General features: G+C 36.5%; 1 protein-coding gene across 3 annotated transcripts in view; it reads right to left on the bottom strand.

Moving 5' to 3' along the window:
- MED13 (mediator complex subunit 13) overlaps window positions 1-27,323 on the bottom strand; it is a 107,138-nt gene that overhangs the window by 7,459 nt on the left and 72,356 nt on the right. Inside the window, exons 17-28 of one of the 3 annotated variants that reach the window (XR_009348049.1) lie at window positions 15,989-16,150; window positions 13,272-13,495; window positions 11,338-11,527; window positions 9,920-10,382; window positions 8,523-8,742; window positions 7,164-7,355; window positions 6,527-6,750; window positions 4,566-4,708; window positions 3,913-4,071; window positions 3,613-3,798; window positions 1,941-2,035; window positions 1,665-1,681 (exon numbers count right to left, since the gene is read on the bottom strand). Coding sequence is in view for 2 of the 3 variants with exons in the window: in XM_059149085.1 (XP_059005068.1) it covers window positions 1,533-1,681; window positions 3,613-3,798; window positions 3,913-4,071; window positions 4,566-4,708; window positions 6,527-6,750; window positions 7,164-7,355; window positions 8,523-8,742; window positions 9,920-10,382; window positions 11,338-11,527; window positions 13,272-13,495; window positions 15,989-16,150 (2,312 nt within the window). In the remaining variant the exon portion in view is untranslated. The other 2 variants (XM_059149085.1, XM_059149086.1) reach the window with 2 other exon arrangements.

Below are 27,323 nucleotides of genomic sequence, written 5' to 3'. Positions count from 1 at the left end.
TGTATTATGATGCTGAGCCCATGTTTAGTATGTGTGTTTAAACCTTTCCAGCCAACTGAAAATACAAAATGTTCAATGAAATTCCTAACTTACTTCCTAATTATTCCCTCATCTAATTCCTGATCACCACACCTCAATCCAATAGGTAAATTAAATTTAGCTTTGTTCATCTAACACTATAAAATGCAGTTACTAATGTTTTGGAAAGCACTATGGCAACAGGAAGGGATGGATGACTATCAAGTGATGCTCATATCCTTTAGATTAGTTCATGTATTTCTTGGCATTTGCGTTAAGGAAATAAATAAAAAGAAGAAAATGATATGCAAGGAAATGTTCACTGCAACATTATCTGTAACAAAAAAATAAGATACTTAAATATCCAACATTTTGGGAATGATAAAACAATTACGGGAGAACGTTAAAAAGCTCATTATACTTCAATTTATATGTACTGAAAAGTTAGAATATAAATACATGTGAAAGGAAAGTAATCTGCTAAAAGTAAAAAACAATTTTATTAAAGTAGTGAGATTACTGGTGCTATTCTATATACATATTTTTTTCAATAATCTCATTTTTTTCCCCAAGTTTTTGTGGGTTTTTAAATTTTTATGTAATCTCTACACCCAACGTGGGGCTCAAATTTAAAACCCCCAAATCAAGAGTTGCATACTTTACCAGCTGACACAACAGGCACTATAATAATCTCACTTCTGTCCAGGTTTAAAAAAAGAGGGGAAGGAAAGGATCTAAGGTAAAACTGGAGAAAGATCCTTATTATAAAAGGGCAGATTCTAAACATGTGCATTCTATAACAATCAAATAACCACTATATATAATTTCACTCAAATAAAAATGTTATTCAAATGAAGCCCCATTAGTTTTGAGTTCAAATAGAAGGACAAGACAACCTGCTTCCCAAATGTTGAAAATTAACATAGAGAAAAGAAGGAAGATGGTCAGTGTTTCCTCTGTTCTTAGGAGAAAATCAGTATTTTTTTCTTTAGAGATCACAAGTAGGCAGAGAGGCAGGCAGAGAGAGAGGGAGAAGCAGGTTCCCTCCTGAGCAGAGAGCCTGATGTGGGGCTGGATCCCAGGACTCCGAGATCATGACCTGAGCCGAAGGCAGAGGCTTAACCCACAGAGCCACCCAGGTGCCCCGATAATCAGTATCTCTATTACGTTCCTCCAAAAAAGCCCTGATATGAAGGGCAGCTCTTACAGCATATACTAATTTGCAGATAACCTGATGCTCTACCTGATTAGAAGGTACGATAAAGTGGCAGGAAAATTACAAAAGTAGTACTAAAGCCAAGTAGTCTAGAAAACAAAGTCAGGGACAGAAGAACCTTGAGAGACTCTCTTTATAATGCATAATTCAAAATAATACATCTGTATGACAGAAGTGTAAGAATGTACTATTAATCTCACTTCTTGCTAATTTCCAAGGGAAAAATAGTGTTTTAGCTCATGTATCAACCCATTAATAAGTTAATGAATGACAGACTAAACTTTTGTAACAGGGTTACCTTGCCAGCATCACCTCCATGGGGGTAATGAGATCCTGGAGAATGTACAGGAGACCCCGTTGGAGATGCAGGAAGAATATTAATGATATCAGGATCAAGATCATCTCCTGTGTCTAACAAATCAAAGATACCCATTCCATCTGCTCCATCTACATAGAGAAAGAAAAATAAATAAATCCTCCATTTTTCACATCCCGCGGTCACGTAGGAGGGTTAAAATAAATTAATGAATTTTAACCAAAATGGGTTAATTTAATTAACATCTACTGAATGTCTACCATGTGCCAGGTACTGTTTTAGGAGCCATATAAACAATTATACATTGTAAACAAGCATGTGGTAGTGTGAATAATGCCCTCCCCCCCAAGATGTCCACATCCTAATCCCAGGAATGTGTGAATATGTTACCATAAAGAACTCTGCAGATGTGATCAAGCTAAGGATCTTGAGATGGGGAGATTATTCTGGATTATCCAGGTGGGTCCAATGTAATCACAGGGGTCCTAATAAGAGGGAGGCAGTAGGGTTAGAGTCAGTGATGGAGATGTGATGATGCTACACTGCTGCTGCTGAGGATGGAAGAATGGTCCATGAGCAAGAGGTGCAGGTGGTCTCTAGAAGTTAGCAAAGGCAGAGAAACAGATTCTCCCTTAGAGCTTCCAGAAAGAACCAACCTTGCAGACACACTGACTTTAGCCCAGTTAAGACTGATTTTAAACTTCTGATCTCCAGAACTGTAACATAATAAACATGTGATGTTTAAAGCTACTAAGTATGCATCAATTTGCTACAGCAGCAACAGCAAATGAATACAAAACAAACGTAATATGCTAGAAATGAAAATGTACTTAAAGTGGAACTATGCACAATAGTCTAATTATTATGTAAAATATATTCAAGTTATTGTGTAACACACTGAAAGAAGAAAATAAATATTCCTTATAGGTTTTTTTTTTTTTTTGAGATTTATTTATTTGACAGAGAGAGTGGGGGGAGTGCAGAGGGACAGTAACTCAAACAGACTCCGTGCTGAGCAGAGAGCCTGACATGGGGCTGGATCCCAGGATCCTGAGATCACGATGTGAGCTGAAATTGAGAGGGACGCTCAAATGACTGAGCCACCCAGGTGCCCCCTACTTGTGACTTTAGAGATGTGCCATTTTCTAAGGTACCTCAGAGCAACAATGGAATACCATTTATTTTCTCTTCTAATAAAATGTAATCTGTAAATTTATCTGTAACAATTATTTCCTACTATGGCAGTTTATATAAATCTGGCAAATCAATTTAGAAAGGAATATAAAATGTGCTGCCAAGTCTATGGTCTATGCACAGGTAGCAAGCAGCACAGACAAAAACCTGTGCATTTTATGATCAATTGTTGCCTTTTAAAATAAGTAAATATTTATGAGATAATTCACAGCACTAGTTCCAATATCAGTAAGGTAAAAGAATGGTTGTATTAGTTTCCTGTTGTCTTTTTAACCAGTTATCACAAACTTACTGACTCAAAACAACACACCTTCATTCTCTTACAGTTCTGGGGTCCAAAAGTCCAAAATCAGTTTTACTGGGCTGAAATCAAAGTACTGGTCATTAGGTCAAAATCGGGAACCAGAAGGCCTATGTTCTTTCTGGAGGCTCCAGGGGAAATCTGTTTTCTTCTCTTTTCCAGCATTTAGCACTACATTCCTTGCATTCCTTGGCTCATGGTCCCTTCCTCCATCTTCAAAGTCAGCAGCACAGCATCATTTCTCTGACTTTTCTTCCCTCCATTTCCATCATGTGACTTTCTCCTCTTTTGTGCATCTTCAAATTTCCCTTTACTTCCCTTTATAAGGATACATGTGATTGCATTTAGTGCCCACCTGCATAACCCAGGATAACCTCTCCATCTCAAAATCTTTAACTTAATCACATATGCAAAGTCTTTTTTGGTCATCTAAGGTTAACATTCATAGGTTTCAGAAACATTTACCGGACAAGGATAGGATTGGGGAGGCACTCTTCAGCCTAAAATCAGCCACAAGCATCAAGACTTATTTTATATTTGCAAACCTTTAAAGAACAATTCACCTACCATTGTTGGGATTAAAAGCTAAGTCCAAATTTTCAGTGGTATAAGTAGCTGAAGCTACTTGCACAGAAGCAGAAGTAGGGAACACAAGTATATGAGTACATGATGTATCCTGTGGGGTACTTAGCTGAGATGTCTGCATGTTTAGAGTGGTGCTTCTTCCAAATACGGAACCAGTTGACACAGAATCTGAAAATAAAGATAATTTATTTTTTCTTCCAATAAAAAAAGAATCAACTTTACATAATACTAGAAACACAAGCACATGAAGAAATAAATCTGACATAAACTAAGGATAGCTACCTGGCATAATAACAAAAGAGCCTTGGGGTTCCATTGCTACCAAACAAGCACTGAGAATGCTGGGAGAGTCTGCAGCAGATATACCACACATTCTACACATGTCTTTGAGCCTTTTACTTAGAGATTGCAAGTTTCGACGACTCAGCAAGCTGCTCCAATCTGTGGGTATCAACAGTTAAAAAAAAAAAAAAATCAAAATTAACAGCACTGTTAAGCCCTCTAAAACCAAAGTTAAAACACAGTCCTTTTAAAGTTAATGAATTCCTCATAATAGGAGTAATCAAGCCAAAAATCTCTTCTTGCTGCTGTTACTCAATATCCTTTATCCCCCTAACTTTAATGTGTATCAACATCAATTAGTATCTGTTAAACAGGGGATGAGCTGAATAATAAGCAGAAAGAGGAAAAATGGAAGACAAATAAGAACAGTAGTAATAATACTGGTATTAAAGTCAAAATATAGTAAAATGTCCTTTTAAACTTGGAATTAGGCCATTTGTGACCTAGACATATGTGATTACTCTTTTAAGACAAAAAAACTAGTTTTTATAACCTCTGCATTTTATTCAGTACATATATATCTAGATGTAGTATGATAGTGTATTAATTAACATAAAACAGAAGTTGAAGTATTTGACAAAGCACAACTTTACCTTTCAGTTCTCCATGACCAATCCTTCCTAAGCGGCCAATTACAACTCGCCACGGTAATGAACTCATTTGTACAAGTCCTAAGCACCATTCCCAAAGCTTCTGTAGACCAAACCTCCTAGCAGATCCTTTTTTCCGACGAGCCCTGATGTAAGTAAATAGATAATTGTGTATTTTAAAATTCATATGAGAACATTTTAAAAGAGCTCAAATTTGGTGCAAAACTAGCCCCTTAATTTTAATGCTTGACACTTTTTATTTAAGTCCTAAGCAAGAATATACATAAAACCATAGGTTTTGCATGCTACTTTTGTTTTTCATAAAACACACTAAAACAGATTCTAAACTTAAAAAGAAACTGTCCATGAACCACCAAAATTCATCATAAACACTGTTCTACACCAGAGACTGGCAAACTTTTTCCCTAAAGGGCCAATACAGTAAACTTTCCAGGCCATCAAGATTCTGTTGTGACAAAAATTCTACTCTATAGCATGAAGGCAGCTACACATAATACTTAAATTTGTTTAGCCAGATTTGGCCCACAGGCTATGGTGTGCCAACCCTTGCTCTATACTTTGAATTGAAGAATATTAAACAAAATACTATACTTCTCAGACCAAACAACACTGCTGTGTTTTCTGCATGCATGTGCTTTATTAGGCAAGTACATGACCTAAGCACTCTGTGGCTGAGTAATGGTGACTATGATTTACTGAGTACTTAATATATAGAAATCATTATGCCCAGTCAATTTACATGTAATACCTCATTTCAGCCTAACAAACCCTATGAGGCAGATAAAATTATTCAACCAGTTTTACAGAGAAGCAAGCTGAAGCTCAGCTAGCTAACCTGATTTTCTCAAGATCACATACCCAGTAAGTAGAATTGGGATTTGAACCCAGGTCACCACAACTCTGTGGAGTTGGACCTTTTAACTATTACCTTACTTCTACTTTGAGTAAAATATCAGTACTGTTTTTGTATTGGAAAGGTGATTTATTCGTTCTCTACTCTTTCTCATCCTTCATAGATAAGCATAATATTTCCAAAATTCACTTAATGAGCATTTTAAAAAATCAAAATTGTTTCAAGGAAATAAGGTATGAAGTATTTCTTAAAGGTTTATTAAAAATGGTCAATAAATCTTTATAACCAATAAAATAAAATTAATGTTTATATATTCTTCAGCACCACTATAACCTAATATTCATTAAACATTTCTGCATATAATTAACTTCTGAACTTAAAGAAACTGATCTTTATATAATAAAAAAAAAAATAAGGGCTGGAACCAAACCTCAAAATTGAACATTACTTCATGAACTTGCCTTTCAGTTTCACTACCCTTGGAACATGTTACTAGAAATGTCTATTAGATTTTAAGTTATAAGTTAATGTAAGTTATAGGTTGTAAGTTAATATGAGGTTTACCTGTTGTGATCTATAACAGCCCTCATAAATAAGTATGACAGCTAATTACCACTAAGAAGAATTCTAAAAACAAGGCCACCATTTTCAGAAAATATTCCAACATTTAAAAGGAACATTTTCAGTCAACAATTTTAGTAAAGGAGGTTAACTCAATTAATTCGGGACTGTACTTCAGATGGCACTTGAGAGAAGTAAATGCTATAGGACGCTCTTTTTTAAATGAAGAGGGCTCTCTCATTCCATTCTTTAAAATTTCTTAGGCTGAAATTATTGCCTCAGACTTCATTACATAGAATTGAGACTTTAATCTCTTTTGTCTGTGTAACAAAGATCACTCCCAATTATTTCTAATTCTAATCATACAATATATTCACCACCCCAAAAAATGAAAAACACCCACAATCTCAAAACTTAATGTACATGACCCTCCAAACAGTTTTCTATTCATTAAAAATGAAACATTGTGTGTGTTAGAGAATTTCTTTAAATGGATGATACAGTGATACACTTAAGGAAACAGAGGTACCTATTTGGGACATCGATGTTAATGATACAAGTTTCTAAAAGTTCTCCATATAGATCTGTACAAGATGCAAGAATCCATCTTTGATCATGTGATAAACAGTAGCCCACGAAAAGAACATTGTATTTCTGTCCAGCTTCTCCAAATGTTTCTCCTAGCTCTGTCTGTTTATCCTTCACTGGAGCCAGAATAAAAGGAGGTGTATAAAGTCGAATACACTCTGGTCTCTGTAAAATAAAAAATTAAGGTACTATGGTACTACACAATCATAAAAAAATATATATTTTTTAAAGATTTTATTTATTTATTTGACAGAGAGAAATCACAAGTAGTCAGAGAGGCAGGCAGAGAGAGAGAGAGGAGGAAGCAGGCTCCCCGCTGAGCAGAGAGCCCCACACAGGACTCGATCCCAGGACCCTGAGATCATGACCCGAGCCGAAGCCAGCGGCTTAACCCACTGAGCCACCCACCCAGGCGCCCCCCATAAAAAAATATTTTATTGAAAATGTGATATATTATCTCTACCCAATTGTAAGATAATTGGAAAATGAGAACTACTAAACAGAGAACTGCACTTAGTTCTGTATAAAATCATAAAATGTATAGTAGGTCAATAACTAGTCATAGAAAACACACTTACATCAGGACTCTTAAGAGCAGTTTCCATGGCTAACCCTGGACCAAAGCCAGTCAATGTTTTCACGTTGGTTGATGTTGGAAGTGGTCTCCGACACTGGGTGAAGGCCGAAAAAGCCAGGGATTTTAAATGCTGGGTATAGATTTGTCTATCTTCGTGTTTCACAGGTTGCAACAGGTACTGACAAGGAACAATCTAAGAATTATAGGCAAATATTACAAAGGTTAAACTTCCAAAACTAAAAATAAAAAGAATCATAGGTCTAAAACTCTAAAAACGTTTACTATAAAATTTAAATGTAATTAAAACTATATTCTAAAGAATTTTCTTATTATATAGGTTTTTAATAATTTTACTAACAGTTTATGTAAAAACCTTTTAAATTTCTACATGGCACTTAATTAATATTGCCATTGATTAGTCCTACTAGCGTCTGTAAAGAAATAATTCAGAATCTCTGCAAGCAAGTTAATATCATTAATTTTTTTCTTTTTTTTATTTTTAAAAAAGAGTTGTTGATTTTGAGAGTGCGCAAGAGCACGTGTGAGTGGCAGGAAGGGCGGAGGGAGAGAGAATCCTCAGGAAGATGCCCTACTGAGCACAGAGCCCGACAAGGAGCTCAATCCCAGGATCCTGAGATCATAATCTGAACTCTTGCAATCAAGAATAAGGCACTTAACCAACTGAGCTTCCCAGCCCGGACCAATGCAGGGCTTAAACTCATGACCCTGAGATCAAGACATGAGCTAAGATCAAGAGTCACAAGCTTAACCAACTGACCCACCCTAGCACCCTAAAATCATTAATTTCTACTTTTACTTGCAATCTATCTTATTTAGAACTCTAGTTTATATAGATCCATGCTCTGGTCTTCTATTTAAGCTTATGAATTTAAAAACTGGTTTATAAAAATTACACAAGAGAAATATTTAATGTACTTAAATGCAATCTTTCTATCTTCGTTATTATTGTGGTATGATTGTTAAGTTTTTTTTTTTTTTTTTAAGATTTTATTTATTTATTTGACACAGAGACAGACTGAGAGAGGAGAGAGGAACATAAGCAGAGGGCGGTGGGAGAGGGAGAAGCAGGGAGCCCAATGTGGGGCTTGATCCCAGGACCCTGGGATCATGGCCTGAGCCAAAGACAGACACTTAATGACTGAGCCACCTAGGCACCCCTATGTTTATCTTTTATAAAATCCCTTAAGATTCTATTATCATATCTCTTAAAGTGAAATATAATAGAACCTGGCTTTAAAAAAAATAAAAACCAACTTTGATACTAAATAGTATTTCTGAAACTTCTGTCTACATCAAACTGTTTTATATAAATTTAATTTGCAAAAGTGATCATTCTTACCTGTACAGAAACAGTATTTTTAATATGAGGAGGAAGAGTCTGGACCATTTCCAGAAAGCATCGAAGTAGCCCCAAAGTCCATACATTAGAAGAATTAGTGCTCTCATCTTTATTTTCATAGGTAAAAGGATCAATTATATAAACAACAATTGCAGGTGGATAAGTGATTGCATGTGAATCACCATCTGTGGGGATACCCACTTTATCCCGATCCATTGTGCTAAAATTTAAGGTAGAAATACAGAGTTAGGAAAAAAGTTGTACCATTAGTTTCTGAGGTAGTATCAAAAAGCAGGTTCTTAATAACCTCCCCTCTTTTTCTGGTGGGGGGTGTTATCTCTTTCTCTCCAAATAGAATAGTAAGTAATTTGTAAGTAACAAATACCCTTACATTAAGAGGGCTTGTATTAAAAAGGGGGATAGAATTTCTAAAACCACAGAATATCCAGAAACACTAGAAAGCTTAGTGCTTAAGTAATAAAACTGAGACAAAGATAGGTTATCAGCTGCTAAATCACAAGGCAGAGCTAGTCCAGAAAGAAACCAGGTTTTCAGACTTAGTCAATATCTATTACATTAATAGCCTATACATATTCATTTCACACTTCATAACTTTAATAATGCACAAGCTTCATTCCTGGATGGTGATATGATTTTCTTAAACTCCAAATCTATTTAGATGTTAAAGATGAATGCATCAATCTGGGTAAATAGTTTGTTTTTACTCACATAAATAAGTTTAACTTTGAGCAAAATGCATCTGGGTAGCTGAAAGATATTAACAAGCTCATGTTAACCTAACCTATAAATCAAAAAGGAAGCTTACTCAATACCTTCATCATAAAAGGAATAAAGAGCTGCAATCATCATACGTGTTTGAAAACATTGTATAGAGCATTTAGTGTACATTATGGTCCTACTGCTTCCATTTTACAGATAACATGCTCAGAAAGTCAGACAACATTCCTAAAGTCACATAGCCAGTAAACAGCAGAGCTAAGATTCAAATCTCTGTATGGTTCTTAATAAGCTCTGAACAGACTGGTTCAGTAGTGACTTCTAAATCAAGGTAGTGATTTGCAAAGGAAAATTTACTTAACAGTCATGTCACAGAACATATTCAAACATCACAACATAGTTGAACTAAATGGTTTTCAAGGTCTTAATAACCACGATGAGATTTTAGGATTCTATGCTAAGACTTTATGAAGAGTCTACATTATAAAGATAAAATAATCAATTTTACAAAAACTAAAATAATTAATTATAAAACAAAAACTAAAAATTTTCAAGGATAAGATCAAAAAACTCTCCATGTTCATTCACGAGGATTACCTCAGACAGAAAGAACCATAATATATTTACATTTTTGCAAAGAATAGTATATTCAAAGGTACCTTTCAGACACATCTGGATGAGGCTGAGTGGGAAGTGAAGATGATTCTCCAGAAATCCCAGCTGTTTGTAGAGCTGATGACTGTTGCCCTCCTAGCTGGCCACTCTGAACTGTACTTGCTTGTGTAGACATAGATCCTGTAGCACTACTGTTTATACTGCCAAAGGGTGGAAATGAAGGTAGTTTATTTGATGATACTCCACTATTCAAGTTGGAGGATGATGAAGATGAAGTTGAAGTTGTGGTCAAAGTTGAATTAGCTGTGGCAACCGAAGAAGACATGGTAACCCCTGATGTCATTGTCATAGTACTACTTGCTGCAGATGCTAGGGTGGCAGATGGAGTATTAGCATTTCCAGTACTTGTCATCTGAGGTGGAGTAATCAAAGACTGACTTGTAGGGGCAACTAAATTTGGTTGGGAAAGTAGAGAGCTGTCCAAAGGCTGGGAAGCAAGATAAGGACCTAAAGATAACAAAAACAGGCAGGATATTTAATTCTTTATTAAGATTGGCTCTTTTCTTATTCTACTATATGAATAATAATCTAGGTAATGCTTTTACCCTCCCTTAGTTGCATGCTAACAATGTAGCAGATACAAGCTTCTTATTTTGCCCAGAAACTGAAGAAACAAATTTTAAATGGAACTGAAAAAGTAAACAGCATTTTCATACAAAATAAACAGGTCCCATTAAAGTATAACAAAATTATATTTACTAGACATCATTAAATGATTGAAAATAATATCTAGCAAATTTTTATTAAACAATTCAAAGGTTCCTAAATCACAACTTGAATAAATATTGCCTAAACTGAGAGCTAACTAGATAAAAAATGAAAAATGTTATCATGGGGTTCATATTATAGAGATGCCTAAGGAGGGTCAATATTTTGGTTCTGTGTTTCTTTGGATTAAGTCTACTAAAGTCCATCAATATTTAATTCAATGTTAATTCAAGGGTGTTAAAAGCAAGTCTTAAATAGTTGTCATTTTCTTAGTTCCAACAAAGAACTGTTTCTTAATGTTGCAGAAGTAACTACAAGTTATTTCATCTCTAAACCATTAAGAAATCAAAAATTTTAAAGTGAATAAGCTTAATTAAAAACACAGATTCATCAGATCCCACAGAAGTATAATTGTTTATACCTACAATTTCTTCTTACCTGATGGGATCCCTATTTTATGATCAGCAAACTTCTCCTGTCAACCGTCAGACAGTAAATATTTTAGGTTTTGTGGGTCACACAGTCTGTCTCAACTATTCAGCTCTAATCATATAGCTCAAAAGCAGCCACACAGAATATGTAAATAAGTGAGCAGGGCTGGGTTCCAATAAAATTTTATTTACAAAAACAGCAGATAAACTAGGCCATATTTTGCAACCACTGGTTTTAATTAAAAAAAATACAAATTCAATACCTAGGTCATATCTGCAGACTTGTGCATAAAGCTTGAGTTTAGAAAATGCCTCATTGTTACCATCAGCTGCCTGAGAAAACCATTCTGCTACCAACTTTTCTGATAGTTTCTTTGATGCAGTAGATCCAACTTTCATGATTCCATCTGTCAACAGTCGAGAAATAGGTCTGTGTTGACCTAATCGACAGGACTACAGATATACATACAGAAAGGAGAATTAGTGAATTTATTATAGTATCTGAGTATGCATTATAAAATAAGCACTTAAGTTATTTATTTTTTAAAAGCTGTATTTCTAAGTAATCTCTATACCCAATATGGGACTTGAACTCACAACCCCGAGATCAAGAGTCGCATGCTATACCAACTGAGTCAGACAGGTGTCCCAGGCATTTAAGCTACTTAAACTAAGCCTTACAATTTATAATTAACATTTGAGATAAAAATATCACATGAAATGGTACATCTTTTTCTTTTATACATTAGAAATCCATTAAAAATTTTTTTTCAAAATTAAACTATCTCCAATGAAATACAACACCTAAATAATAATGGCACAAGGACCATGTGGTATGAACAATGAAAACTTAGAGAATTCAGATCTAAGTGAGCAAAAATATGCACATATATTCAAGTCAAAACAAAATAAAAATTGTTCTATGAATATAGTATGTATTTGTTAGCTCACTAATTCTGTGGGCCACTGATGTTTATTACAAGAAGCCTGATATCAAATAAGTTTGTAATACTAAATCAAGAAAATTTAGACAGAGGATTTCTTTTTTCTTTCTTTTTTTTTTTTTTTAAAGTAGGCTCCACACCCAAGGTGGGGCTTGACTTCACAACCCTGAGATCAAGAGTCAAAAGTTCCACCAACTGAGCCAGCTAGGCACCCTTAGACAGAGGATTTCTTCATTGTTAAGACTTTCAAAGGCTTGAAAAAAAAGGAACCAAAAAAAAAAAGAAAAAAAAACCTTTCAAAGGCTTTAATAATCCAGTATGAATAGCGAATCTCTTAGTAATGTAAGACATGTTTCCCCAAGCCTGTTTAACTATGGAATTTTTTCTGGAGAGATTTTGCAGAACTAGTAGTTCTAAGTAACACTCTTTAGGAAATATTTATTTCCCAAATCTACAGGGCAAATACCTTGTAATTAAGTAGAATATTTATAAGGAGCTAAACCAGCACAAATTAACAACTCAGGCTGTAGAAGAAATTAAATTTTAAAGACTGGATTTTTAAGCATTTACGGGGAAAGGAAAATATAATGAAGTTAAGACTTTATGTCCTGAAGCACTTAAAATCTGTAATCACTGCACTCAGTGATAGATACAACATCAAAATTATAACATCAGCTAAAAATTTAAAAGATCAGTCAATAATTTTAGAATGATATAGCTCATAGAGAACTCAAGCACAGCTTTACTTTATGAAAGTGAGGCCTAGTGTCAGCACCTGAGTTCCTAGAGAATCATGTCCAGAATTTTTATAAATGTAATTTCTTTCCTGGCTACTTAATAATGCAACCCTTTATTTAAATTTAAAAAAAAAAAAAGATAATCTGAAATGACATATATATGTCCTCAATGGTTTTTCCCCAATACAGCAATTTCTACTGTAACCAAAGTACACCCATCTAACAAACAGTCCAGGTGTCAAATGCTGTAAAGAATATAATTGGCTAGCATGAGAACTACATGACTAGTTTCACATCATTATGTCTCTGTCCAATCAACTGAACTGCCCAGTATTTGTATGTAAGTATACAAATTATGGTTTTAAAATGCTACTTCTTTTTATTTTTTTTTTAAGTTTTTAATTTATTTAAGAGAGAGCAAGAGCATACTCACGTGCTCAAGAGACAGCGGGAGGGGCAGAGGAAGAGGGAGAAGCAGACTCCTCCCCAGAATGCTACCTCTTTTTAAACACCTACCTCATATATTGCAGTGAGGTCTCTAAAAAAGCTTTTGGCTCCATTTAACAAGGCTTCATTTTCTGGACATAATACAACATAGGCTATATCTCTTTGAGATCCATAGGGTTCCAGCATAAGTCTCTCCCAATAAGGGAGGGCAAATGGAGAAAGCACCAGAAAATCATAATCATAACCCAACAAAAACGTAGGGATTGGCAGTGGTTCTGGGGACTCATCAGTTCCTAAATAAGAAAAGCATATTTTAAGAAAATATTTTAAAGCAGTCATATGTCTTCCTTTTATTTAAAAGTCAAAGTTACTGAAATCATTAGCAAAAATATTTGATCAAAGACAAAAATATCTAAAGCCAATCAATGTCTGAGACTTTTCCACAGTTAGGAATTTGCTAAATGGTCTTTAGGAAACATATGACCTATACCATCATTTAATTTTAAGAAAAATTAATTCAGATGAAAAGTTAGAAGTACAATAGAAAACATGGGAGGGGAATTATATTTTTTATAAATTTGGACTGGGGAAAGCCTTTCTATGCATAACATAAAACCTGTCCATCTAAAAGCTGATCAATCTGACTATATAAATTTTAAAATTTGGCAAAAAAGAACATTATAAAAGAGCCAAATAATTAACAACAAATTGGAAAAAAGATCTGTAATGCATATGACAAAAAGTTAAATTCCTTACCATATAAAGGGAACATATAAATCCCTAAGAAAATAATCAGCAACCTAACAGAAAAATGGGTAAAGGATATGAACTAAGTTTATAGAAATAGAAATACCTTATATATAAAAGACTGCTCAATCTCATTAAGAGAAAGCAATTTAAAATAATTAATGGTGAAAAATTATAACATTTACTATGTGCTAGACACTGTTGAAAGATCTTTACACATGCTAACTTTACACATATTAACTCATTTAACCCCCACAAAACCACAGAAGGCAGATACTAATATTAACCTCATTTTAGAAAACTGGAATGAAAAAGTTAAGCAACTTGTCCAGAATCACTTAAGAAATGATAGACATGGGATTAGAGACCAGGAAACCTACTTTTAGGGTCTGTACTATGTTATTTCTCAAGCTATAATAAAACCACCATTTTCACCCATCTACTCAGCAAGGGTTTGCAGAACAGGCATTTTGCTGGAGGAGTTTAAATTGGTATACAGAGAGTAATTTGGCAACATTAAACAACAACAACAAAACACACAATCTTTATAACACAATCTTTAAGCCAGAAACTTGTGCATTACAGAAAAACAGTTGTGATGGCAATGACAGAAACAATATGTATGTCCATAAACAGCAGACTGGTAAAATAATACCACAGGATCCCGTTAAAAATAAAGAAAGATAGCTCTGTATGTACTGGTCAGTAAGGTGCAGAACTGTGCATGTGCATGCGTGTGTGTGTACACTATTTGGTTTTTAAAAGAATGTAAAAATATAATTAACCTGCATTTTTCACTAAATGTCAAGCTTTTAATGATCATTATTTACCCGTTAATAAAAGAAGGACAATGAAAATATGAGCAAATCTACTACCTCTGTACTTAATGCATTCTAAAACCATACATGAAAGTCAAAAAACTATTATTTAAAAAAAAACTATTATTACATATATATATTTTCTTTTTTTTTTTGCAGGGGGGGGGAGAACGAGAGAGGGAGCACAAGCAGAGGGGAGAGAGAGAGAAACAGCTCCCTGCTCAGCAAGCAGCCCAATCGCAGGGCTCAATCGGAGAACCCTGGAATCACGACATGACCTGAAGGCAGATGCTTAACTGACTGAGCCACCCAAGCACCTCCCAAATATATATATATATATAATATATATTTTTTTAAAGATATTATTTATTTATTTAACAGAGATCACAAGCAGGCAGAGATGCAGGCAGAGAGAGAGAAGAGGAAGCAGGCTCCCTGCTGAACAGAGAGCCGGATGTGGGGCTCCATCCAAGGACCCGGGGATCATGACCTGAACGGAAGACAGAGGCTTTAACCCACTGAGCCATCCAGGCGCCCCTCCACAAATACATTTTTGAAAGCTCCCACCTTTCAGAGACAATCTTCAACAGATAGTTCAAGTATTTTGAATGTTCTTTGCCTGGACTGATGACCATAAATCTGTGTACCATATACATATATTTTAAAGATTTCTTATTTAAGTAATCTCTATACCCAATATGAAGCTTAAACTCACAACCCTGAGATCAAGAGCCACATGCTCCAGTGGCTGAGCCAGTCAGGCACCCCTCTACTGTGTACCATATTTAGAGTATTCCTTTGCTACTCTTAAAACCAACAAACTTTTTTTTAATGGGGTCTTTCATCACTAGTATTATCCCCTTCTTTTTGCCCCATTCTTCATTCAACTTTGTAAAATGGTTATTTACAATGAAAGTAGTGTTCATTCATTTAAAAAATTTTAGCGGTATGATTCGTTCTTCAAATAAAATCTTACTGGTCAATCTAATCTGTAAAAATAGATCTAAGTGAAGCTGTTCTATCTAAAGAGAGGCTGGAGAACCTAGTAAGTTGAATGTTGGAAATGTTCAAGTAATGAAGGCTAAGACTGACCATACTGGCCTTAAGTCAAGCATATGCCACAAAAATATTTAAGGAAGACAAATGTGCTTATTCTAAGTTGGGCACAAAATGAAGGGCTGATATAAAATCAGTCAATTCACATTACAATAAATTACTTACCATAAGAGCCTCGGCCAGCCATTTTATGAAACTGTTGCCAAGTGAGAGGACCTTGAACTCCCCAAGGCCTTACTGTTCTTTTTTTCTGAATAGCATCCTGAAGAACTGGCTGAAGAGATAGGAGCATTCGAAGTATATCCTGCGAGCACTGCATACTCACATCTACAACCATTTAAAAAAAAAAAAAAAAAAGGTAAGAATTGCTATTGCCAACATAAAGAAATAAAATTTATAAAATACATGAAAGTTCAACTTCAATCATCAAGATTAAGCATCTGCCTGTGCAGAGAACTCTATTAGGTTCAATTTCAAATGATCTGTAGAAATGGTTCCTTTAGATACTTACCTAGGACATAATGTCACTCATTACCTCAATAACCAATTAAATTAATCAAATAAATTTGTTCCTTTTTTTGCATTTGTTATCGTTGTTTTTGGTGCTTGTAGGTATTTTCCCAGAAAGAACTCTACCTCACACTGAAGTGAGTTATAAACTGCACCTTACTGACCACCACTATGATAAAATGATCGGATAGATAAGACTGGTTTTTAATTACTGATTAAGGTTTAATTTGGGTAAAAGAGACTATAACAATTCTGAAATACAGTACTTGTACATAACATAAACTTGCTCACGCTAGAAAAGGTGTTATAATATCCATAGATACTTCATAAACCAGATTTATAGATTTTATTACTATGACCTGCATTTCTTTTTTTTTTTTTTTTTTTTTTTTTTTTAAAGATTTTATTTATTTATTTGACAGAGAGAGATCACAAGTAGGCAGAGAGGCAGACAGAGAGAGGAGGAAGCAGGCTCCCCACTGAGCAGAGAGCCCGATGCGGGACTCGATCCCAGGACCCTGAGATCATGACCTGAGCCGAAGGCAGCGGCTTAATCCACTGAGCCACCCAGGCGCCCCATGACCTGCATTTCTGACCAACTATCAGAATGGGTATGAAAGATGCTACTCCTAAATGTCAAATGGCTTTAAAAAAGAAAAAAATCACTATATGTTACTAATATAATTATTCCGGGCTCCCAGTACATTCAGTTGTACCATTCAACATGTTTGAGCACTTGTACCTTAAATCATTCAATTTTTTTTTTAAAGATTTTATTTATTTATTTGACAGAGAGAAATCACAAGCAGATGGAGAGGCAGGCAGAGAGAGAGAGAGAGAGGGAAGCAGGCTCCCCGCCAAGCAGAGAGCCCGATGCGGGACTCGATCCCAGGACCCTGAGATCATGACCTGAGCCGAAGGCAGCGGCTTAACCCACTGAGCCACCCAGGCGCCCCAAATCATTCAATTGTTTTAAAAATGATTTTACTTATTAATTTGAGAGACTGAGCAAGAGAGAGAGAGAGAACACACCACCAGGAGACGGAGAGGGAGAAGCAGACTCCCCTGCTGAGCAGGGAATCTGACCAAGGCACTCAATCCCAGGACCTTGGGATCATGACCTGAGCGAAAGGCAGAAAGCTAACTGACTGTGCCACCCAGATGGCCCTAAATCACTCAACTTTAATTCATTAATACTGCCTAATTTATTATTTCTGCCTTTCATTCCCTAGATCTAAATAGTGTACAGAATTTTAAGTGATTTAATTTTAGCTATACTACTTAATCACTATTACATTTAAATAACCTACTATAGGGTTGGTCACCTGCAGGGCTCAGTTGTTTGAGATCCTACTCTTGATTTCAATGTAGGTCATGATCTCAGGGCTCTGAGATCAAGCCCCACAATTGGGTTCTGCACTGGGGGGTGGAGCCCGCTTAAGATTCCATCTTTCCCAGGCACCTGGGTGGCTCAGCTGGTTAAGTGTCTGCCTTCAGCTTAGGTCATGATCTTGTAGTCCTGGGACAGAGCCCCACAGTGGGCTCCCTGCTCAGTGGAGAGTCTGTTTTTCCTTCTCCCTCTGCCCCTTCTCTCTCTCTCTCTCAAGAAGTAAATAAAATCTTTAAAAAAAAAATTCTACCCCTCTCCTTTGCCCCTCCCCCATTCTCCCTCTTAAAAAAATGTAACCTACCTCATACATAATAGAGTATGTAGTCACTAAGTTAACAACAGAGCTATCTGAAATGGACTGGTAAATCAAAGCAAGTTATAAAACTATCTATAGAAGATATTTTACACAAATAGTATAAAATACAATTATGTGAAACTCTAAAGTACTCATAAAAGAAACTGAGGAAGACACAAAGAAATGGAAAAATGTTCCATGCTCCTAGATTGGAAGAATATATATTGTGAAAATGTCTATGCTACCTAAAGCAATCTACACACTTAATGCAATTCCTATCAAAGTACCATCCATCTTTTTCAAAGAAATGGAACAAATAATCCTAAAATTTATATGGAACCAGAAAAGACCTCAAATAGCCAAAGGAATATTGAAAAAGAAAGCCAAAGTTGGTGGCATCTCAATTCCAGGCTTCAAACTCTATTACAAAGCTGTCATCATCAAGACAGCATGGTACTGGCACAAAAACAGACACATAGATCAATGGAACACAATAGAGAGCCCAGAAATAGACCCTCAACTCTACAGTCAACTAATCTTCGACAAAGCAGGAAAGAATGTCCAATGGAAAAAAGACAGCCTCTTCAATAAATGGTGTTGGGAAAATTGGACAGCCACATGCAGAAAAATGAAATTGGACCATTTCCTTACACCACATACGAAAATAGACTCAAAATGGATGAAGGACCTCAATGTGAGAAAGGAATCCATCAAAATCCTTGAGGAGAACACAGGCAGCAACCTCTTCGACCTCAGCCGCAGCATCATCTTCCTAGGAACATCGCCAAAGGCAAGGGAAGCAAGGGCAAAAATGAACTATTGGGATTTCATCAAGATCAAAAGCTTTTGCACAGCAAAGGAAACAGTTAACAAAATCAAAAGACAACTGACAGAATGGGGGACAATATTTGCAAACGACATATCAGATAAAGGACTAGTGTCCAAAATCTATAAAGAACTTAGCAAACTCAACACCCAAAGAACAAATAATCCAATCAAAAAATGGGCAGAGGACATGAACAGACATTTCTGCAAAGAAGACATCCAGATGGCCAACAGACACATGAGAAAGTGCTCCATATCACTTGGCATCAGGGCAATACAAATCAAAACCACAATGAGATATCACCTCACACCAGTCAGAATGGCTAAAATTAACAAGTCAGGTAATGACATGCTGGCAAGGATGCAGAGAAAGGGGAACCCTCCTACACTGTTGGTGGGAATGCAAGCTGGTGCAGCCACTCTGGAAAACAGCATGGAGGTTCCTCAAAATGTTGAAAATAGAACTGCCCTATGACCCAGCAATTGCACTATTGGGTATTTACCCTAAAGATACAAATGTAGTGGTCCAAAGGAGCACGTGCACCCAAATGTTTATAGCAGCAATGTCTACAATAGCCAAACTATGTAAAGAACCTAGATGTCCATCCACAGATGAATGGATAGAGAAGATGTCGTATATATACACAATGGAATACCATGCAGCCATCAAAAGAAATGAAATCTTGCCTTTTGCGACAATGTGGATGGAACTAGAGGGTATCATGCTTAACGAAATAAGTCAAGCGGAGAAAGACAACTATCATATGATCTCCCTGATATGAGGAAGTGTGATGCAATATGGAGGGTTAAGGGGGTAGGAGAAGAATAAATGAAACAAAATGGGATTGGGAGGGAGACAAACCATAAGTGACTCTTAATCTCACAAAACAAACTGAGGGCTGCTGGGGGGAGGGGGGTTGGGAGAAGTGGGGTGTGGTTATGGACATTGGGGAGGGTATGTGCTTTGGTGAGTGCTGTGAAGTGTGTGAATCTGGCAATTCATAGACCTGTACCCCTGGGGATAAAAATATATGTTTATAAAAAAAATTTTTTTTTTAAAAATACAATTATGTGGGGGGCGCCTGGGTGGCTCAGTGGGTTAAAGCCTCTGCCTTCGGCTCACGTCATAATCCGAGTCCTGGGATCAAGCTCCATATTGGGTTCTCTGCTCAGTGGGTAGCCTGCTTCCTCCTCTCTCTCTGCCTGCCTCTCTATCTACTTGTGATGTCTGTCAAATAAATAAAGAAAATCTTTAAAAAAATACAATTATGTGTATTCATATCTGAATATTCACATAAAACAGAGTCCAGAAAAAGTTGCTGTTGGGTAAGGTTATTTATCATAATCACATGGGAACTTTTTAAGGACATTTATGCAGAGCTACCATGAGAAATTCTGGCATGGGTTTAGCTCAGGAATTTGTATTTTGATTTTAACTCAGAAAGAGTCTTAAATACTTTTTCATTTCTTTAGAAATATATTTATTGAAGACCTCCCACAGGCCAGGAATTGTTCTAGCTGTGGGGAATATTGCGTAAATAAATTCTTATTCATATCTTGAAGGATCTTATTATCTTGTGGGGAAGACTGACATGGAAAAGAATTATAACTGTATACAGCAACAGGTACCATGTCTCTATGAAGCTGAAAACTGGGTGGAAAGCAATGATTAAAAGGTTGTAAATATTTTTAAAATCATCATCATGAAGCACAGACATATAGATCAGTAGAACAGAACTGAACATCGAGAAATCTCACATTTATAGTCAATTATTATTTTACAGGGTGTAAAGACAATTTAATGAGGAAAAATAATTTTTTTAACAATGGTTCTAAGACAGCTGGATATCCACATGCAGAAGAATAAAGCTGGACCCCTTTCTCACACCTAATACAAAAGTTAATTCAGACTGGATTATACACCTGAAGAGTGCTAGAACTATAAAACTCCCAGAAAAAGCACAGGAGTAAATAGTCATGACTTCCTTAAGGTTAGGAAAACCCTTTTTATTAGGCAGAGAGGCAGAGAGAGAGGAGGAAGCAGGCCCCCCGCCAAACAGTGAGTGGGGCTCGATCCCAGGACCCCAAGACCATGACCCAAGTCAAAGGCAGAGACTTTAACCCACTGAGCCACCCAGGCGCCCCAGGAAAAGCCTTTTAAGATATGACACCAAAAGCACAAGCAACAAGAGTGCTGAACTTGATTAAAATTAAAAACTTTTCTGCTTTAAAGGATACCATCAAGAAAGTGAAAAGACAACCCAGAGAATAGGAGAAAATATTTGCAAATCATACCTACAACTCAATGATGAAAACAAAAAAGTCTAATTAAAAAATGGGACAAATGGGCGCCTGGGTGGCTCAGTGGGTTAAGCCGCTGCCTTCGGCTCAGGTCATGATCTCAGGGTCCTGGGATCGAGTCCCACATCGGGCTCTCTGCTCAGCAGGGAGCCTGCTTCCCTCTCTCTCTCTCTCTCTGCCTGCCTCTCCATCTACTTGTGATTTCTCTCTGTCAAATAAATAAATAAAATCTTTAAAAAAAAAAAAAAAAAAAAAAAGCACACCCCATTTAAAAAAAAAAAAAAAATGGGACAAAGGTTCTGAAAAGACAAATGGACAATAAGCACATGAAAAGCCATTAGGGAAATGCAAATCAACCACAATGAGCGGACACTTCATACTATGATGACTATAATCAAAAAGACAATAGGACAAGTGTTAATGAAGATGTGGAGAAAGCAGAACCCTCACACATGGCTGGTGGGAATATAAAATGGTACAGCTGCTTTCGAAAACAGTATGCCAATTCCTCAAAAGGTAAATCAGAGTTCTATAGCCCACCAAGTCTACCCATGAGTAATGAAAATATATGTTCATGTGAAAACTTGTAAACAAATGCACACCAGCATTTTTCATAACAGCCAAAATGCAGAAACAACTGAAATGTCCATCAAAAGATTAATGAATAAAGTGTGGTATACCCAATACAATAGATTATTATTTGCCAATAAAAAGCAATTAAGTACTAATGCATGCTACATGGATGAACTTTGAGAATGCTAACTAAAAGAAGCCAATCATAAAAGACCATATGGTGTATGATTCTATTAATGTGAAATGTTAAAAAAAAAATCTATCTGGAGAGAATGTAGTTGACCGGAATGGGGGGGGGGATAGGGAGTGACCTCTGAGAGGCATGGTGTTTCTTTTCATGGTGATGAAAATGCTCTAAAATTGACTGTGGTGATGGCTACACAACTCTGTGAATACAGGCATACTTTGCTCTATTCTGTTTCAAAATACTGCTTTTTATTTTTTACAGGCTGATAGTTTGTGGCAACCCTGCAATAAGCAGGTCCATTAGTAACATTTTTCTAATATCACTGTGTCACATTTTGGTAATTCAGTATTTCAAAGTCCCTCATTATTATTATATTTGTTATGATGCTCTGCAACCACTAGTGATCTTTGATGGCACTATTGTAAATTTTGGGGGGCACCACGAACCATGTTCATGTAAGATGGCATACTTAATAAATGTTGTTCTGTGTCTGTTCTGACTGCTCCATAACTGGCTATTCCCCATGTCTCTCTCCCTCTCCTTGGGCCTCTTTATTCTCCAAGATACAACAATATTGAAATTAGACCAAATAAAAACCTTGCTGGGGTCTCTAAGTGTTTAAGTGAATGAAGAGTTGTACTTTAAATCAAAAGCTAAAAATAATTAACTTAGTGAGGAGGGTATGTTAAAAGCCCACAAGGCTGAAAGCTAGACCCCGTATACCAAATAGTCAAGTTGTGAATGCAAAGGATAGGTTTTCAAAGAAAATTAGAAGTGCAACTCTAGTGAACACATGAATGATAAGTGAAACAGCCTGTCTGCTCATATGGAGAACGTTTTAATGGTCTGGACAGAACGGAACATTTTCTTAAGGCAAAACCTAATCCAAAGCAAGACCTTTTTTCAATTCTGTGAGGGCTGAGACAAGTAAGGAAACTGCAGAAGAAAAATCTTAAGCTAGCAGAGGCTGGCTCATGATGTTTAGGCAAAGAAAACATCTCTGTAACATCAAAGTGCAAAGTGAAGCAGTAAGTGCTGATGTAGAAGCTGCAGCAAGTTATCCAGAAGATTAAGCTAAAATCATTAATGAAGATAGCTACACTAAATAAGAGACTTTTCAATGGAAATGAAACAACATTCTTTTTTTTTTTTTTAAAGATTTTATTTATTTATTTGACAGACAGAGATCACAAGTAGGCAGAGAGGCAGGCAGAGAGAGAGGTGGAAGCAGGCTCCCTGCTGAGCAGAGAGCCCGATGTGGGGCTCTATCCCAGGACCCTGGGATACGACCCGAGCGGAAGGCAGAGGCTTTAACCCACTGAGCCACCCAGGTGCCCCTGAAACAACATTCTATTGGAAGAAGATATCATCCAGGGGTTTTCACAGCTAAAGAGAAGCTGATGCGTAGCACCAAAGCTTCAAAGGACGTGTTATCTCTCTTGTTAGGGACTAATGCACCTGGTGACATTATGGTGAAGCCAATTCTCATTTACCATTTTCAAAATCCTAAGGCCCTTAAGAATTATGCTAAATTTACTCTGCCCCTACTCTATAAATAAAACAGCAAAGCCTAGATGACAGCACATCTGTTTACAACATGATTTACTGAATATGTTAAGTCCACTGCTGAGATTTACTGCTCAGAAAAAAAAAAATTCCTTTCAAAATATGACTGCTCAGTCAATGGCCATACCATCCTAAACGTGACCAATCTCCTTAAAATATGACCGCTCATTGGTCATCCCTGAGCTTTGATGGTGATGTAAAATGACATTAATGTTATTTTCATGCCTGCTAACCCATTCTGCATCCCATGGATCAAGGAGCAATTTCAACTTTCAAGTCTTACTATTTAAGAAATACATTTCATAAAGCTGTAGCTGCCATAGATAGTGATTCCTTTGATGGATTTGAGCAAAGTAAATTGAAAAGCTTCTGGAAGTGATTCACTAGTCTAGATGCCATTTAGGAACATTTGTGATTCATGGGAAGAGGTCAAAATATCAATAGTAACAGAAATTTGGAAGGAGCTGACTGTAACCCTTAAGGATAATTTTGAGGGATTCAAGATTTCAGTGGAAATGTGGTAGAAATAGTGAAAGAACTAGAACTGGAAATAGATGTGACCGAATTGCTTCAATCTCATGATAAAACTTTAATGGATGATAAGTTGCTTCTTATTCCTGAGATGAAATCTACTTCCAGTGAAGACACTGTAAATTGCTGAAATGACCACAAAGGATTCAAAATATCTATAAACTTAGTTGATAAAGCAGAAGGAGAATGTGAAAGAATTGACTCCAATTTTGAAAGAAGTTCCACTGTGGGTAAAATGCTACCAAACAGCACCTCATACTACGGAGAAATTGTTCATGAAAGAATCAATGTGGCAAACTTCACTGCTGTCTCCTTTTAAGAAACTGCCATATTGGGCACCTGGGTGGCTCAGTTGGTTAAGCAACTGCCTTAGGCTCAGGTCATGATCCTAGAGTACTAGGACTGAGTCCTACACTGGGCTGCCTGCTCAGCGGGGAGTCTGCTTCTCCCTGCTGACCCTTTCCCCTCTCATGCTCTCTCTCTTTCTCATTCTCTCTCAAATAAATAAATAAATTTTTTTAAAAAGATTTTATCTATTTATTTGACAGAGAGATAAGGAGTAGGCAGAGAGAGAGAGAGAGAGAGAGAGGAGGAAGCAGGCTCCCCGCTGAGCAGAGAGCCAGATGCGGGGCTCAATGCCAGGACCCTGATATCATGACCTCAGCCAAAGGCAGATGCTTTAACCCACTGAGCCACCCAGGCACCTCTTGAATTGTTGTTTTTTTTTTTTTAAGATTTTATTTATTTATTGGAGAGAGCAAGACAGAGATAGTGAGAGAGGACAGGAGCATGGTGAAGTAGCCTGAAACTAATGTTATGCTGAGCAGGGAGCCAGATGTGGAACTTGATCCCCAGGACTCCGGGACCGTGACCTGAGCCAAAGGCAGTTGCTTAACCAACTGAGCCCACCCAGGCACCCTGTTTTGAATTATTTTAATACAAGTTGTTACGATGAAATTTATCCTTATGGCTGTAAAGTTTCCTGTTTACATCAGTGTTTACTGTTACACAGAAAATGCTGAGGCTCAATGTCTTCTATTTGGCAGAGAAGTTGGTCCTTTTTTTGAGGTACAACTAGCATAAGTTGGTTCATTTTTTATCGAGATAAAACCAGCATAACATTAGTTTCAGGTGCACAATGACTCAGTATTTGTATATATTGCAAAATGATGACCACACTAAGTCCAGTCAACATCCATCATGGCACACAGTTACGTACTATTTTTCTTGTGATGAGAACTTTCAAGATGAGTTGGTTTTTAAAAACAAATAACAGAAAAAGAGTACCACTAATGCAATTGCTTCTGCTCTTACTATTACCAACTTGCTAATATTTGAGTTCTTACTTGGTGCCAGGCACCACTCTCTCTGTTGCACTGAACACTGATTGTTTCAACACTCTCTGGGGTAAATATTATTACTGACACAATTTAAGAAAATTGAGGCACAGAGAGATTAAGTAACTTGGCCAATGTCATAGTATATAGTGATAAAGCTGTATTTCAAACTCAAGCCGTCTGCCTCCACAGCACATGTTCTTAGCTACCACCTATCACTGAAAACAATCTTGCCCTTTTTTTTTTTTTTTTAACATCTACGGCATTTATTTATACTGTTTTCTTTTTTAACTGGGTCTTTAAGTATAAGGAGTTCCATGAATCATCAAACTATATGATGAACAAAATAGTAACCATTGGTCCATGTACTGCCCTCCCACATCACAAATTTTCTTTCATAATAGTATTATGAACAACTATGATCTCACAGCCCAAGAACTAGAAAACCACCACAACAATCTTACTAGTGCTTCTCCCTATCCTAACCATCCTTCTTCAGCTTTTAAAAATTAACCACTGCCCTGAATTTCATGTGCATCTAAAAAATATTTAGTTTTGCTTGTTTTAAAACTTTACAAAAAGGTAACTTGCCATATATAATCTTCTAGGACTTGTTTCCACTCTCCTTCCTCTCAATATTAAGATTCACCTGTTTGTTCTATATAGTTTTATTTATGTCTAGAACTATGCAACATTCTATCTGTACTATCAAAATCATTTATCCATTCTCCCATCAATGGGTATTTAGGGTGTTTTTACTTCTTTCAACCCTGCATTATCGTTTCGGTTCCCTGAGTACTGCATAAGCAATTTAAGGGTTAGGTATCTTCATATCGCCTAGACTACCAAGCACATTGTTCTGCATATGTGTCAAAAAAATTACCGAATTAGTGAATGACACATGGACCAACAAAAAGTTATTATATGGAACATAGCACCTTAGAAAAGATCCCTACCCAAAACCACATTTTGAAGGAGGCTATTTTTCTGTATAATAACCAGAAGTTAGAAAAGTTAGTGGTATATTGAGACATCTTTTAGAAAGTGTTAGGTTGGTTGTGCCTGAAAGAAAAATATCTAATTGATTATTTTAGTATTAACAGCAGCTTATATTAGTTCAGTACTATGTTCCAAGCACTGCACTAAGCACTTAATATGGATTAACACATTAGATCTTCAGAACTCTATACAAGTATCTGACATTGTATCTGTGTAACATTATTTGGCATTGAGACCATTCTCTCCTTCAAACAATTCCTATACTTGGCTTCCAGGACACCATACTCTCTTGGTTTTCCTCCCACCTCCTTGTTTTCCTATCCTGGATCCTCCCTTTCTTCTCCACCTCTAAACATCAGTTCCATCCTTAGACTTCTCTCTAGTCACTCTCTTGGTTGTTTGATCTAGCTCCATAGGTTTTAACACTGATAACTTACACAAGAAAATTTTATTCTACAACCCCAACCACTCCTCTGAATTTAAAACTGTTATCTCTAATTGCACACTTGACCTCCTTCCCCAAAGTTTCCCTCTTTTAAAAATGGAACCATCAATTCAAGCTCAAGCTGCTTGTGATGCCTCATCTTTTCTTGTATGAATCCTGTAGGTTCTATTTCCCCAAAATACCTAGAACCCACTACTCATATCTCTATTGCTTCCAATCTTCTCTAAATTACCATCATCTTTCACCTGGACTACTGCAATTGCCTCCTAACTATTCTATCTGCTTCTATTCTTACCTTCACCATCCACAACACAACAGCCAGTGATCTTTTAAAAAAATTAACATAACTAGACCATATTATTTCTTTGTTCAGAACAGGTGCTTCAGAACTTTGTTCAAAACTGATAGCTTCTGGGGCACCTGGGTGGCTCAGCGGGTTAAGCCTCTGGCTTCGGCTCAGGTCATGATCCCACAGTCCTGGGATCGAGCCCCACATTGGGCTCTCTGCTCAGCGGGGAGCCTGCTTCTTCCTCTGTCTCTG

Source organism: Mustela lutreola, chromosome 15 (genome assembly GCF_030435805.1).
Source record: "Mustela lutreola isolate mMusLut2 chromosome 15, mMusLut2.pri, whole genome shotgun sequence".
NCBI lineage: Eukaryota > Metazoa > Chordata > Mammalia > Carnivora > Mustelidae > Mustela > Mustela lutreola.
Note: the sequence above shows the minus strand (reverse complement) of the source record. Positions and strands in the feature narration are given on the sequence as shown.